This window comes from Corythoichthys intestinalis, chromosome 2 (assembly GCF_030265065.1).
Source record: "Corythoichthys intestinalis isolate RoL2023-P3 chromosome 2, ASM3026506v1, whole genome shotgun sequence".
In the NCBI taxonomy this organism is placed as follows: domain Eukaryota; kingdom Metazoa; phylum Chordata; class Actinopteri; order Syngnathiformes; family Syngnathidae; genus Corythoichthys; species Corythoichthys intestinalis.
In genome coordinates, this window is record NC_080396.1 from 64,935,544 (window position 1) to 64,949,921 (window position 14,378).

The window sequence follows — 14,378 nt, forward strand, 5'->3', positions numbered from 1 at the left end:
TAGATTTGTATTAGTCACCTACATTATACCAACTTCCTCTTCACTTAGAGTGGTATGAAAAAGTATCGGAACCTTTTGGAATTTGTCACATTTCTGCATAAAATCACTATCAAATGTGATTTGATCTTTGAAAAAAATCACGAAGACAAAAAAAAAAAAAAAAACTGTCTGCTTTAACTAAAACACTTTGCAAAGATTAATTGGTAGTTTCTTAAAAGTAATATTCCGTAAGTAGAGAAGCGTTTTTCTTCAGATTCAGATTCAGAATATTTATTGTCATTGTTGCAAAAGCACAACGAAACTTTATTTGGAGCATCCATACAACTAAGTTGGTAAAGTGCAAAACCCATATAATAAATACCCTTAAGTACCAAGTGTAAAGTGTACCAAGTGTGAATCTGAATCTGAATCTATACCAACTTCCTCTTCACTTAGAGTGGTATGAAAAAGTATCGGAACCTTTTGGAATTTGTCACATTTCTGCATAAAATCAGTATCAAATGTTATCTGATCTTTGGAAAAAAATCACAAAGACAAAAAAAAAAAACTGTCTGCTTTAACTAAAACGCTTTGCAAAGATGAATTGGTAGTTTCTTAAAAGTAATATTCCGTAAGTAGAGAAATGTTTTTCTTGTAAATGCCCTTATCCATTCCACCACTGTCCCCACAAATTCAGACATAAATCTTTTTTAAAGAATACAAATGCATCAAAACGTGTAACAAATACATGTTACATTTAGATTATTGCACAACAAACATAAAATGAGAGTGGTGCATTATATAAAAAAAGAAATAGAGTAAAGGGTAGAAGTTAATACACTCAGTTAAAGCTGTCAGTACATGAAAGGCAAATGAGGAGGACGCTGGGATACACACATACACACATAGTAGAGGTCCCTCTTAGCCAACTGGATGCCAGGAAGATGCTAGGCAATAGCCAGCTATAAGTATGATACGTCCAGTACACTTTGGAGCTGGAGGTGCGAGTAGCGGCTCATACTGTATTTTTGCCTTCTGTATCCTCAAATTTATTTTGTAAAAAGAGACAATATTTTCCCATTGAGGCGTGTCTTAACCTGAAAATTCCGTAAGTAGAGACGTTCCTAAGTAGAGGTATCACAGTATAGCAAGAAGACAAAGCTTCTCACACCAAGGTTTGATGTTAAACACTCCTGACATAACATTGATAACCTCATTCCAGAATTTTTGCATCTCTGAGCAGTACCACAAACAGTAACTCTATGTTCTTGCCATTAAATACACATTTCAGGGATGTTTCCTGACATATTATGGAGTTTTGTTTCTGTCAGTTTTTAAAGTAATGTAGCATCAGAGTTGCAAGACGACACAACTCCAAATGCCACACAAATCATTAAAAAGATTCAAAGCATGCTCAGGAACGAGACCATTTCATTCTAACATGGTGACACTTATGTAAGACAATGGACACCGTTACCCACACATTCAGAAGCAACCAAAAATAAATAAACCCAAAATGAAGACTTAAGTAGGTAGCTCGGAGGCTACATTGGCAATTTTTCATCAAGATTTATTTGCCACCTTGACCTGTAGGCACACCACATTTGGCAGAGAGATCCATCCTTCACAGCTGAAGGCTTATGAAAGTTGCCTCTCACATACTCACTCGATGCAAAAGTTCACACCACTCGGCCGCGAGATCTCAATCTAATACTTCAATTGACTAGTAAGGTTAGAAAGAATTGATTGAGTCAGGACGACAGGCGCCGATCAAATGACTGTTCGAATTTCCTACTCTTCTGAACAACTAAGGTCGTGTCTGCCATGCCTGGACCCATCTTCTGGGAACTGTCAGCGTAGAATCCAGCCTACGTTTTAATAAAGCCGTGCTGGAATGGAAGCGGAGAGACTGGCACAGACACCTCTCTGTGATGTTCACATTTCATATCAGACTCTGCGCAGGAGCCCGCAGTTTTTAAATTATTAAGCACAGGGCTCTTTCTTCTTTCTTTTCTTCATTTATATTTTCATATTATTTCTGCCTGTTCTCAATTTTTTTTTTTTTTTTTTTTACTCTTTGGCTTGGTTGAAGCCATGGCTCTAACTGAGATGCAAATGGCAGCCTTTGAAGGGGCGTACTGGGAATGTCAATTAATCCGGACATTTACTTGGTTGCTAAGCCATTGTTCGAAGGCTTTTTCATCTCAGCTGTGCCACAAGCCAGCATTTTTTTTTTTTTTTTTGGTGTGTGTGCGTGTGTCCATATGTGTGTGTGTTGGCTGTTCTCCATGTCACCAGTTCAGGTAGACTGCTGAAAAGTCCAGAATACATGAGGATAGGCTAATGAAGAAAGAAATGTCAGGAAGATGAGGTGTCAAAACAGTATGGTATTGCATAGTCATATGTACTATACTCCCTTACATTCCTCTCTGACAGTTTTCAGTGTAGTTGAACTATAAAGTGTCACCTTTGCCTGTCTAACAACAGACCATTCTCCAACCTCTGCCTGATTTTACCAATACCTGTCATTTTATGTTCTAAAGTTTCTGTTTTCTGGATTTTTGGCCTTCAGATCTCAACATGCCAAGCCCCTGCTTGGATAAAGTGTGTCATCATGGCGCAGTGTGTGTCGTCAAAAATCATGAGCCAGTGTGTGAATGCCTGGAAGCCTGCCCCCAATCGTCAGACACGGTTTGTGGCTCTGACGGCAGCAGTTACGGCAGCCCCTGCGAGATGCGAGCAATGGGTTGCGCTCTGCAAAAGGCTATCTATGTCCAGCATAAAGGACCCTGTGGTAAGTATCTGCATGTTAAACATAACATAGAATTCACACGCAGTAGCTTATTCAAAACTGCTCATTGATTGACTATAGACTGTCCAGGGTTGATACGCCAGGTACACTTTTTTATGAAACAGACCTAACTAAACCATTCCAAACAATATCAGCCCAACAAAATATCACAATAATAAAGTAACTCCCAAACAATCAACAGCCTTTGTTCAAAATATCAACCTGGAGTGGCTACCTGAGTGGCACTCAATACTTGCTGATGCATACTGAAGATAATAGCTAAAATTGCATTTTCGGTTTTCAGTGAAAAGACCAAAAGTTTACCACTGAATAGTGTGAAGAACTGTAGTCCTCTTGTGATGACCTAATCAAAACTTGGCGGGAAGCAACTAGGCCTGTCGCGATAAAAAATTTTAGTGTGCGATAATTTATTTCATAAATTATTGCGATATGCAATATTATTGCGCCCCCCCCCCCCCCCCCATTTTTTTTAAAAAACCAACTTACAATAACACAGTGAGAATACAGTATATATTATTAGATCAAATACACCCATTTAAACGCGATATTTACTCTTAGATTCAAAAATACTTAAGAAATCACAACTAAAAGCAATAGACCATACATCTTAAGTAAAAGACAACAATATTAATACTGCACAGAAACACAGAATTAATAAAATGTGAATTTTATTTGAATAAAATGTGAAAAAAATAAAATAAAATTGCACTTAATAACTTTTGCCCTCATAGCTTTTGCAATGGTATTCCATAGGGATGCAACGATACAGTTAAGTCACTGTTCGGTATGATTTTCGAATAGGGGGACACGATTTGCGATCCGATTCAATACATTTAATGCTCTGGAGAAAAAAAAAATTTTTTTTTTTTTTTTTTTTTGCTAATAAGCAAAAATTAAATTGCCAACATATAAACATGCATTTTAGTGCATAATATCTATGTGCTTATTTCTTACTGATCTGAAAAAATTTTGTATAAAAGTGCTGAGAACAATCTTTACTGTTTGTAAGGTGAAACTGGGCACACTGTTGATTGCTACAGCACTCTTAGCAGCTAGGTTTACTACATGAGCAAGACATCCTATTTTTGGTCTGTGTCTGTGTCAGGTACTGAACTAACAATATTTGCAGCATTATCTATAGTCACTGGTATGGATTGATTTGGCCTTCTTAACTTCCATTCAGTCATGGCTGTTTATAATTCATCGATGTAGTATATGGACTACGTGTCCCATAATCACTCTGGGCTCACGTAGCCAGTGGCATGGGACGTAGCACATCTAGTTTGCTTTTTCATGATATCTAGTGTGTGCGCGCATTAAAAAAGTTAGCAAACGTCACAGAAGTCACGTCTGCTCATTATTGCACAACACCAGCATATGACAAGAGACTTTCATAAACAGGACGAGTTTGAAGCACAGCGCTCTTAATTTGCCACTCAATGTTCATTATGTCCATTCAGCTGTCCGTTGTCAAAGCGAGGTTGTTCGTAACAGCCAAGTCGGTAACAATGTTTTGACGGACTTCGTTGTAAATATCCGGTGTTGTGCCGAAAAATAGCCACCCCGCGTGAAACGTCAACCCTGACAGGAGCGCCCACACGTCAACAACACCAGCACGCCGGAAATGGTCCGCAGTCAATCCGGAGCACTGACGTGGCCGGTATACGTTGAAGAATAGGATATAATGGGAACGACTGGCTCCGGCGCCATTTTTGCCAGACCTGGAACGAAGATGCATTTTGCGCAGTTGGTAACAAGGAATCCGAACTATTAACAGCACGTCTGCTGCACGCACGTGCACGCAAGGTGATAAATCGCAGCGGAAAATTACTGCCTTAATTTTTATTTATCGTGCAATAAATAGAATTGCATATTGCGACAGGCTTAGAAGCAACATTACTGGCCCACCACCAACATGTCCATGGTTTGGAACTATTTTGAGGTATCAAAGACTTATATAAATGATTAAATCAAGGAAAATGTGTCAGGCTGGACTCAAGGCAGGACTCAAATGCAGTTTTCTTGGTTTCCAAAAAATATTTAACAATGTCTCTCTCAAGGAAAAACAAACAAGGCAGATTGTTCAACAACAACAACAACAAAAAAACACTTCACCAAGGAAGGCAAAAACATTTATCAAAAACAAAGTAACAAACAAACTCAAAAATGCTTACGATGGATTCAGGATCAGACAAAATAGCACAACGAAAAGTCACTCCACTGTGGAAGGCAAAAATATTAACATAAACACAAAGGATCAAACAAACTCAATAATGCTTACGAAAGATTCACAATCAAAAGTTCTATGGCTGTGGACAAACGTGGGCTTGGGTGACACAACAGCAGACGATGACACTCTGGCACAAGACAAAGGGGAGACTGACTATATATACACACAGAAAGTAATGTGGAACAGGTGGAACCAATTGGTGATTAGGGAGGACATGAGGAAGGGCAAGTGCTCCGAAACAAGGAGGAAAAGACTTAGAAAATAAAGCAGGAAATGACCATGACAAGACAAACCTCACCACAGTGTGACAAAATGAAAATTTGATTCATCACCAGTGCACGCTAACTCCGAAGTAGCTTCCTGTTGATCTCCCGTTTCATGTCGAGCACAGTACATGTGAGCCCTAAATATTTAAATTCTTACATGTGCATTTGGTGTGGTGTAGTACAACATTTGTACGTGGCACGACCACTTCCTCTTTTGTCTCATATTTTTCCGCGACTTCCACACCCCCTCTGCCAGTCGCCATGTAATCCGCCTGGGTGCAACTTCGCTTGGCTTCGTCGCCACTAGAACTCGGTCCACTCGCCTGGCTGTCGTTTGATTCCACTTGTTGCACAAGAAAAAACAAGTCTTATTTTAAGGATCAGGAGAGATTATAATTGCCTTGTAAAGAGCTTTACCAGTTTCGGCGAGAAAAAAAAAGTTTTTTGTTGTTGTCGTGAACTACAGTTCCACACAAATGTACATCAAGATCTCATTTAGCTTAGCAATTAGAGGCTGAAGATCCATTTTTCCAGTGTTCCAAACTTCCAAGAAAGCACATTTATCCAGGTTTCATCGGCTGTGATGTGTGTCTACGTCCACCGAACAGAATGCTATGCAGACGTACGCTCCCATGGGCAGGAGCGGATCAAGAAAAATATTTATGGGGTGGATAGAGGGGGCAGGAACTTTTTAAGGGATGGCAAATATCTCACTATTTTCACTAAGAAAACTTTTAACAAAACAGGTTATTGAAATTATACTCATTTTGCACTTTGATGGAATTGCATTCAGTTGTGCTTAACTAAATGATATAGAATGGATACACATCGACTAATTGTTACACCCCTTGTGGCTGCGCTCTTGTCTGCAGGATTCAGAATTTTTCGTCTTCGCCTTCCGACTTTGTCGACACCGTATGCACACGAGGCAATTCTGCTACTCAGTTATTGCGTCTTCGTGTCACAGTCGCCATATAAACTGCCCCTAATTTTTCCGAGTCTCCAGGGTCATAGAACCAATGCCAAAGCAAAGGGCATTAATCGAAAAATAAGGAAATAAAATATATTTTTTTAAAGATCAAAACAGTTTTGGTTTTTCGGCCAGGTGTTTCCAATATTTGGCTTTCAGTTTTGGCCAATACTTTTGCTTTTGGTTCACCTTTAGGTACAGTAGCAGATCAGTCTCAAAACTCACACTAAGTTGTCTCACACAGGCCAAACCCTTAGCTCTCAGCCCTTCTGTAGACTAAATTCTTTCTCTGACCTTTAAGTGTCGTGTTGCACTTTAGTCCCAATCAAAGAGAACACAGCATACTTGTGTGTAATTGGCTACATGAGTCACTTGGCATTATCTGGCTGTGTCGGCGCATCAGCTAATCATTAGCACACGGGGGACAATAGAGCTTCAAGTAGAACAAATATCTACAGATCCACTTTGCAGACACACAGTCCCAAGAAGAGATTTACAGCTTGTTAAAGCCACTCAGTGAATACTCTCGATGCCATCTTGGCAGGCCAATTATCCCACAGGCTCCATTGGTGATTGAGTATTTTCTTTCTTTTATTTTGTCCTCTCTCTCCGCACACACACTTAGCAAAGGATGGCAGTTGTCCCAACTGCTTCTTCTTACCTCACTCACTCAATACCCATTCACAGCGTTTTACATTGCTAGATTTTTGCGCTGCATTTTTTGAAAAGATCTTCTCCAAAAAGGCTACAGAAGGCCAATCGGCGGGATCAATACAGTGCAATTATTCCCACTTTCCAGGGGAGACATGGAATTTGCCTTAAATTTAGAACCACATTGTGTGATTGTTAGCTAGACCGCTTGTTTTTGCAACGTGAGAACAGGTCTAATGTTTTCTTGCTCCGATTAAATAACAGAAGGGTTATGTTGGCGAGGTCTAACATGGCTTACTCCATCATTGCCTGCCTGTGTAGAGTATCACTATTTTCTTGATGGTTTTCTTTGAAGTGAAACTTGTGTCTATGGTATCATGGCAACACCAGCAGGAAATGAAACTGGTTGACACATATGTTGTCACACCATGGGTAGATGACATGTGTCTGTAATAATGAATGATTGTCTACTTGACGAAACAAAGGCAGAGTGTAAAACCCAGCCCAGTGGATGGTTTGAGCTTGCTTTTTGGCAGTTTACCCGTAAAAACTGCCGAGCTATCGGTTTGCCAGGATTTAGCCATCTGCGGAACGATGGCCGTGATCGTGTGAGTTATTTTTGGGCTGTTTGCACAGCTTCATTCAGCACAATCACAAATGATTCCCTGTAATCCCTGCTAATTATCACAGTCTATTTCCTCTACTAATAGTGTTTATGAGACATAAAGGAAGAAGAAAAATCAAATATACAGTGGAAACTTGATTTATGAACGAATGATGAATAATCGGGTACAAAATTTACCTTGGTGCATGCTCTAATTTTCAGTTCAAGGGCTTCTATCCTGGCATGGCGGCAGAAGGTTCAGTTGTCCTATTTTTTCCATTCCACTTAAACAATGTGGTTCTAAAGAAAGTGCAAACTCAAAATGATTGCTGAACATGACACTGGGGTTCATGTTAGTAATCTTGTGACATCGTTTGGTTTGGTGAATTTAGTAGTTTTCTCCCCTTTGACCTTACACATTTAGATCGCTGGTGATAATATTAGACGAGGCTACATTTTCACTGGATATCCTTAACATGCCATCCACCATGGCACAATATCAAAGCCTCCTTGGTGTTCACCATGACTACCAATGACCAAAAATGGAAGCCTGGCACAGTGGAAATGGATGCAATGGAACTGGCTCGCCAGATTGATTGTTCCATATATCCGCAATGAACATATTCCATTTATCAATCTGGTCAGGATTATGGATGTCCCGATCTGATCACGTCAGGACGATCGTGCCATTTTTCAGAGAATCGGAATCGGGTGAAAAGATCGGGTTTTTCATTTGAAAAAATGTTTTTTTGCTTCATGCTCGTACAGTGCCACTACTTCTCACTATCCATCCTGCTAAGCAGTGCAGCCAAACTGTCCAGCTTGCGTTTGGTACTTAGACTTAAAGATTATTGACAAGTTTGTAGCTTTGATCTTGCCAGAGAAACTTGTTAGCTCTACGATCAAAAGCATAAATATGGCAATCATCGTTAAACTTGCATAAGTGTGCCGTGGCAACTCATTGTGTAAGTGAGAGGCTGTTCTCAGCAGTGTGAGTGGATATGAGTGGACAGACTGAATGAAGCATTTGATGAAGACAAGCATTTTTCTACGTTATTCTTCTTTAAAAATAATACACATTATACAGGTGGCACGTTTGTACAGACAGATGTTTGGAGCTTTTGTTTAAAAAAAAAAATCTGGTATCGGATCGGGAGTTGGTATAGGCAGGTATCAGGTGACTCGGAATCGGATGCAAAAATATCCGATCGGGAAATCCCTAGTCAAGATCCAAGAGACCTTTTACATCGGAGAAATCTTCAATAAATATAAAGCTGCTGATTGGACGATGGCTCTTCTCGTCACACTCGTGAAACACTTTCTAGTCAAAAAAGCTTATAGTGACATTCTATAATGACGAAATTAAGTGCGTTTCTGACTAGGCCTGTTGCGATAACAAATTTTAGTGTGCGATAATTTATCTCATAAATTATTGCGATATGCGATATTATTGCGTCCCCCCAATTTTTTTAAAACCAATTTACAATAACACAGTGAGAATACAGTATAGATTAATAGATCAAGTACACCCATTTAAACGCGATAAATATTTACTCTTAAATTCAAAAATACTTTTTTAAGAAATTACAACTAAAAACAATGACGTAAAAGACAGACGTAGAAGTAAAAGACAACAATATTAATACTGCACAAAAATACAGAATAAATAAAATGTGTTTTTCAAGAAAAAAAAATAAAATTGCACTTAATAACTTAAGCATTTAGGCAAATGAAAATGTTTCCCCTCATAGCTTCTGCTATGTTGGTCCGAAGGGATGCAACGATACAGTTAAGTCACAGTTCGGTACGGTTTTCGATACGGGGGACACGATTTTCGATCCGATTCAATACATTTAATGCTCTTTAGTTGTTTTTTTTTTTGTTTGTTTGTTTGTTTGTTTTTTTTTTTTTTTTTTTGCTAACGAGCAAAAATTAAATTGCCATCATATAAACATGCATTTTATTGCATAATATTTATGTGCTTACTTCTTACTGATCTGAAGAAATTTTGTATAAAAGTGCTAAGAACAATCATTACTGTTTGTAAAGTGAGGCGGGGCACACTGTTGATTGCTACAGCTCTCTTAGTAGCTAGGTTTACTACATGAGCAAGACATCCTATTCGTGGTCCAAATCCATCTGTGTCACGTACTGAATAAACAATATTTGCAGCATGACGCAGCCGGTATACGTTGAAGAATAGGATATAATGGGAAAGATTGGCTCCGGCGCTATTTTTTGCCGGACCTGGTACAAAGATGCATTTTGCGTAGTTGGTAACAAGGAATCCGAACTTTTAACAGCACGTCTGCCGCACACGCGCACGCACGTGCACGCGAGGCGATAAATCGCAGCGGAAAAATTACCGCTTTCATTTTTATTTATCGTGCGATAAATGGAATTATTGCATATTGCGACAGGCTTATTTCTGACACAACTTTAGAAATTGACTAGGGCTGTCAAATTTATCGCGTTAACAGGCGGTAATTAATTGTTTGAATTAATCACGTTTAAATATTTAATGCATTTAAAGCATGCGCGGAACGACCCACTCACGCATAGCCGCAAACAGACTACAATTGCGCCGTTTTATGTATATTGAGAGCTAAGAGGCAGAGACTAGCGAATGGAGTGGACACAGGCATTCGTTGGGGCCGCGCTATTTATTGGCAAAAGCTTTGGCATTTCTTCCACAACAATTATAGCTATTGTGGCGAGCGACGTGGAGAAGAATGACAGGAGATGATCTTTTTCTTGACACCCTGTTTTGAACACAACGCAGAGAAGATATACTATTTGCAGCCACCACTGACAGTCATGGTTGCCCAACTTCCTATCATGCATTTGGGCAGAACAGTTAAGTCACTACAGTATCATTTACTGAAAGCACAACAAAAATAATATTCCTATCTCTCAAAAAAATAATGTTCACAAAAATGAAAGTGCTCAATGCAAAGAGAGCTGGGATTCCCAATCAAAATAGCTATGCAAAATAATAATACTACTTTGGTCAAACTCTATTCAAACATTTTGTTTAGCTCAACAAATACACTAGATGGCAATATTTGGTCACAATATACAAACTTTTAAGAATTAGAAGTCTTTCTATCCGTGGATCCCTTTCACAGAAAGAATGTTAATAATGTTAATGCCGTCTTGTGGATTTATTGTTATAATAAAAAATACAGTACTTATGTACAGTATGTTGAATGTATATATCCGTCTTGTCTTATCTTTCCATTCCAACAATAATTTACAGAAAAATATGACATATTTTAGAGATGATTTGAATTATGATTAATTAATTTTAAAGCTGTGATTAACTCGATTAAAAATTTTAATCGTTTGACAGCCCTAAAATTGACCAGTCTCCAAGAACCACGTTTTACTCCGACATTGTATTCAACCACATAGTTGCTTCCTGGTCGTGTCTCTAGCGCCTGCCTCTTTCTCCTGATTGGCAAGATCATCAGACGGCCGCAAAGTGGTTTGGCACTTGAGGTTGGCAAGACTGAATGAATCACACAGGACCGTCTTGCTAGCAAGGCTAATAAACCGTAGGCCATACAAAAATAGAGCCAATTAAATGTAGTTGAAATACCTGTCTGTTATGGTCCACTCGCATTCATCCAAATGCAGTTGAACAAGATACAGGGCATGGAGCTCACCAAAAGGGTTGAACTAAGGTGATATGACCTTGCGCGTCATGACTACAACTAACTAACAAGTTAGTGTTCAGGATTGCTTGGCCTTGAAAGAAGCTGTGATCAATTCTGTACTTTTCTATTGCTTCTCATTGACTTTTGAAAATACGTGTAGGCCTATGTTTAAAGTAAAATAATGTATGCCCATATTATATATTATTCTCTTTTTACTAAGGCTGATGTGAATTCCTAATGAGGCATACCTGTCAACCTCGGCCCAAGGTTTCCCTTATGAAACGTCCCTAATTACCTTAATACTTAAACAAAACCCTTACACATCCAAAATTCAATTGGGTGCATGTGCACGCGTGCATGTAATATACATTAACGTTACTTGTTTTACAGTTCATAATTTTACAAAATTAAGTATAAAATGTGATTGCAACACACAGTGTTAGTAATATTGTCAAAAATTGTTTGATTGGATTTCATATGTATATCAGAAATTAAATATTCTCTATTTACTACTTAAGTCTGGAAACACAGTTGATGTGTGGGGTGTTGTGTATTACATGCTGTCCCTAAACACACCATGTGACTGACTGGAGAGAGGGAGTGGCTCGAGAGCGCAAAGGCTTTGTATACTGCTATTTTGTTGGCGTGTCGTGTTCATGCTCTGAGTTGCAAATAATACATTGAAAACCCTAAAAAAGTTGAGGTTGTCCTTGTAGACACTTCAATATATATATACAGTATATATATTTCTTAATTTTTTTGTGTGTATTTTTGCGTATGATTTTTTACTGTACACCAATTAAAAACCCAGTGCAAAATATGGGCAAGCTGTACAAGTTGACATGTATGGATGAGAAACGCTCTGTAGTTGTCTTTCTTTTAATCAATTAAATAAGGGCCAGCAGCTCTTAAGACGTATTTTTTCAACAAGCCACTTTTATTTATTCAGGCAGTTGATGCTTCTGGCTACTAATTGGGACACAACATCTTTTAGAATATTGACCTCTTGTTATTGTTGATTCATCAGCTACTATTCCAAACTAGAGCTTTCCCTCTATCTGCTCAATAATGTTTTATTTAGCCCCCTGTGCGCATGCACGTGTAGTTTTATGTGTTTGTATGTGCGTGTGTGCCCGTTAGACACCAATATGATTGTGTTTCCTTTCCCCAGGGCTGTAAAAATAAAATGTTGGTTATCTGTATAACTCAGGTGCAACCTTATAGCAATATGAGTGACATTCGTTATTATTCTCAAGATTTCAACTATGCAATCCCACCCGCCTCCTTAAATCTGCTCCCCTCTGGCATTTTTAGTGGTGGGTGACCTCATCACCTTGTCTCGGTGGGCTGGGACAGGCGTGCTTGTTATTAAACGCCTCAGCTGGATATAACAGTCACCTCAGGAACAGGGTCATTCGTGTGGCTTTTGTCAAACAGATGAGAGCTGAGATGCCTGAATTATGTGAGAATAGGAATAATAAAAAACTGTGGTGTATTAGTCACAACAACATACTAAGGAAATAGTTGGATGGAGAAAAAAAATTGAAGAAGAGCAAACAATAAAGAAATATAGGTACCGTATGTTTGGTGAGACAATAGGTGTGATTCATGATCTACTTTTTCTTGCAAATACTATAGTTTGGAGCTGTATTCTTACAAATACCAAATTCTTCTTCCTTTCCACTGTTAAGATAATACAGGCTCTGAGAGGGTCCTTGTATTGTTTTCACCAAATTAGTTAATTCCCTGGTGTGTTGAAGGCCACTTTCTTTCTTACCAACCCGGCCGAAGCTAAAGCCCTTTGCCACCAAAGTAGAAAGAAGGAATTAATCGGAGAGGGATAAGTAACATCTAAGGTTTCAAGTTGAGACCCATGGACTTTCATTGACACCATGATGAACTCTAGAGGGTGTTAAAGAAAATGAGCATTGTGAGAACACAGGTTTGTGTTTAATGCAGCATGAAAATTACAGATAATATCATGAGTTCTTTATTTTGCATCATTAAACTTAGCATTTTTGTTTGCTGCAGTTATATATCAGTAAGCTAATAAAAAAATTACATATGGCAAAAATAAATCCAAATGTTGCTCAGATTTAAGCAAATGGATATTAGGCATAGGCACATATCCGAATGTGAGTTCAGCATGTTTTTTGGATACAGTTTACAAATACTTTTATTGCCATGCTTTGTTAGCTCCATTTGGATTGTCCAAAAGTTGCTCGGATAGGAAATTAAAACTCGAATACCACAACCAACAGAGCATACAAGTGGGTTAAAAAAAAAAAAAAAAACACATGTAAGTATCCCTGCTGTTATCTATTCTGATATTTCATAATTGTTGACTACTCTGATTCAATTCTGATGATTACTGTATTTTTGGTGAAACTCCATCTCAGTGTTTCAACTGTTGCTCTTGTATTGATGCATAGCATTTACGTTTTCTTGTGTGTGGTCTCCTAAAGTAGTGAAAACAACAATCGCAAACAGTTCCAGACTATTAAGTAATCAGAGTTAAAGTCAATTCAGTCATCTCTAAAAGTGCCTCCATTAAAATTTGGATGTCCTTTCATTTCTTTTTTTTTTTTGAGCATGTTGTACATCATTAGACATGAAAGACATGAAAAATGATTATGAACAGAAATACTTAGAGCGAGCATTCCAATGTGCTTCTGTTGCATTGAGGGTTTGTCCGCTGATTAAATTGGACATGTACCAAATAAAAAACAACAATAAACCATTACTTTCTAATTTATGACCACACTGACTTGAAGCTATCTATGTGTAACAACACTCAACACTGCTTTGGATACATTTGAATACAAATAAATAAATCCCTGTTTAACGCGAACAATGCTTTCTTTACCCACCCGAGATTAAAATATTAAAATTTTTAGTAAATACTTTCATTTTACCGGTCTCACACGCAAAACATTTAAACTCATTAAACGAAATGTAACTTATTATAAAAAAATTTTTTAAAGTACAGTCGGTTTAAGTATATAAACCCTTTAGAATTTCTTCACTTTCAGCAAAAACTGGTCGTTAAAAATGTTCTAATCTTCATCTAAGTCACTTAAATTAACAAACAGTTGTGGGGGGAAATATGGTAGTAAGTAACAGTTACTTTTCCAGACCAAGCAGGGGGGAAAATATGGAATCACTCAATTCTAATGTTCCCCAGCACACTATAGGCTAAAAAGCTGT

General features: G+C 38.2%; 1 protein-coding gene across 7 annotated transcripts in view; it reads left to right on the plus strand.

Annotated features, from left to right (window-relative positions):
• Positions 1-14,378, plus strand: part of agrn (agrin) — a 526,155-nt gene that overhangs the window by 344,734 nt on the left and 167,043 nt on the right. For all 7 annotated transcript variants that reach the window (XM_057830472.1, XM_057830467.1, XM_057830469.1 and 4 more), the window contains one exon: positions 2,552-2,773. In XM_057830472.1, the coding sequence (XP_057686455.1) occupies positions 2,552-2,773 (222 nt within the window). The remainder of the gene's footprint in view (positions 1-2,551; positions 2,774-14,378) is intronic.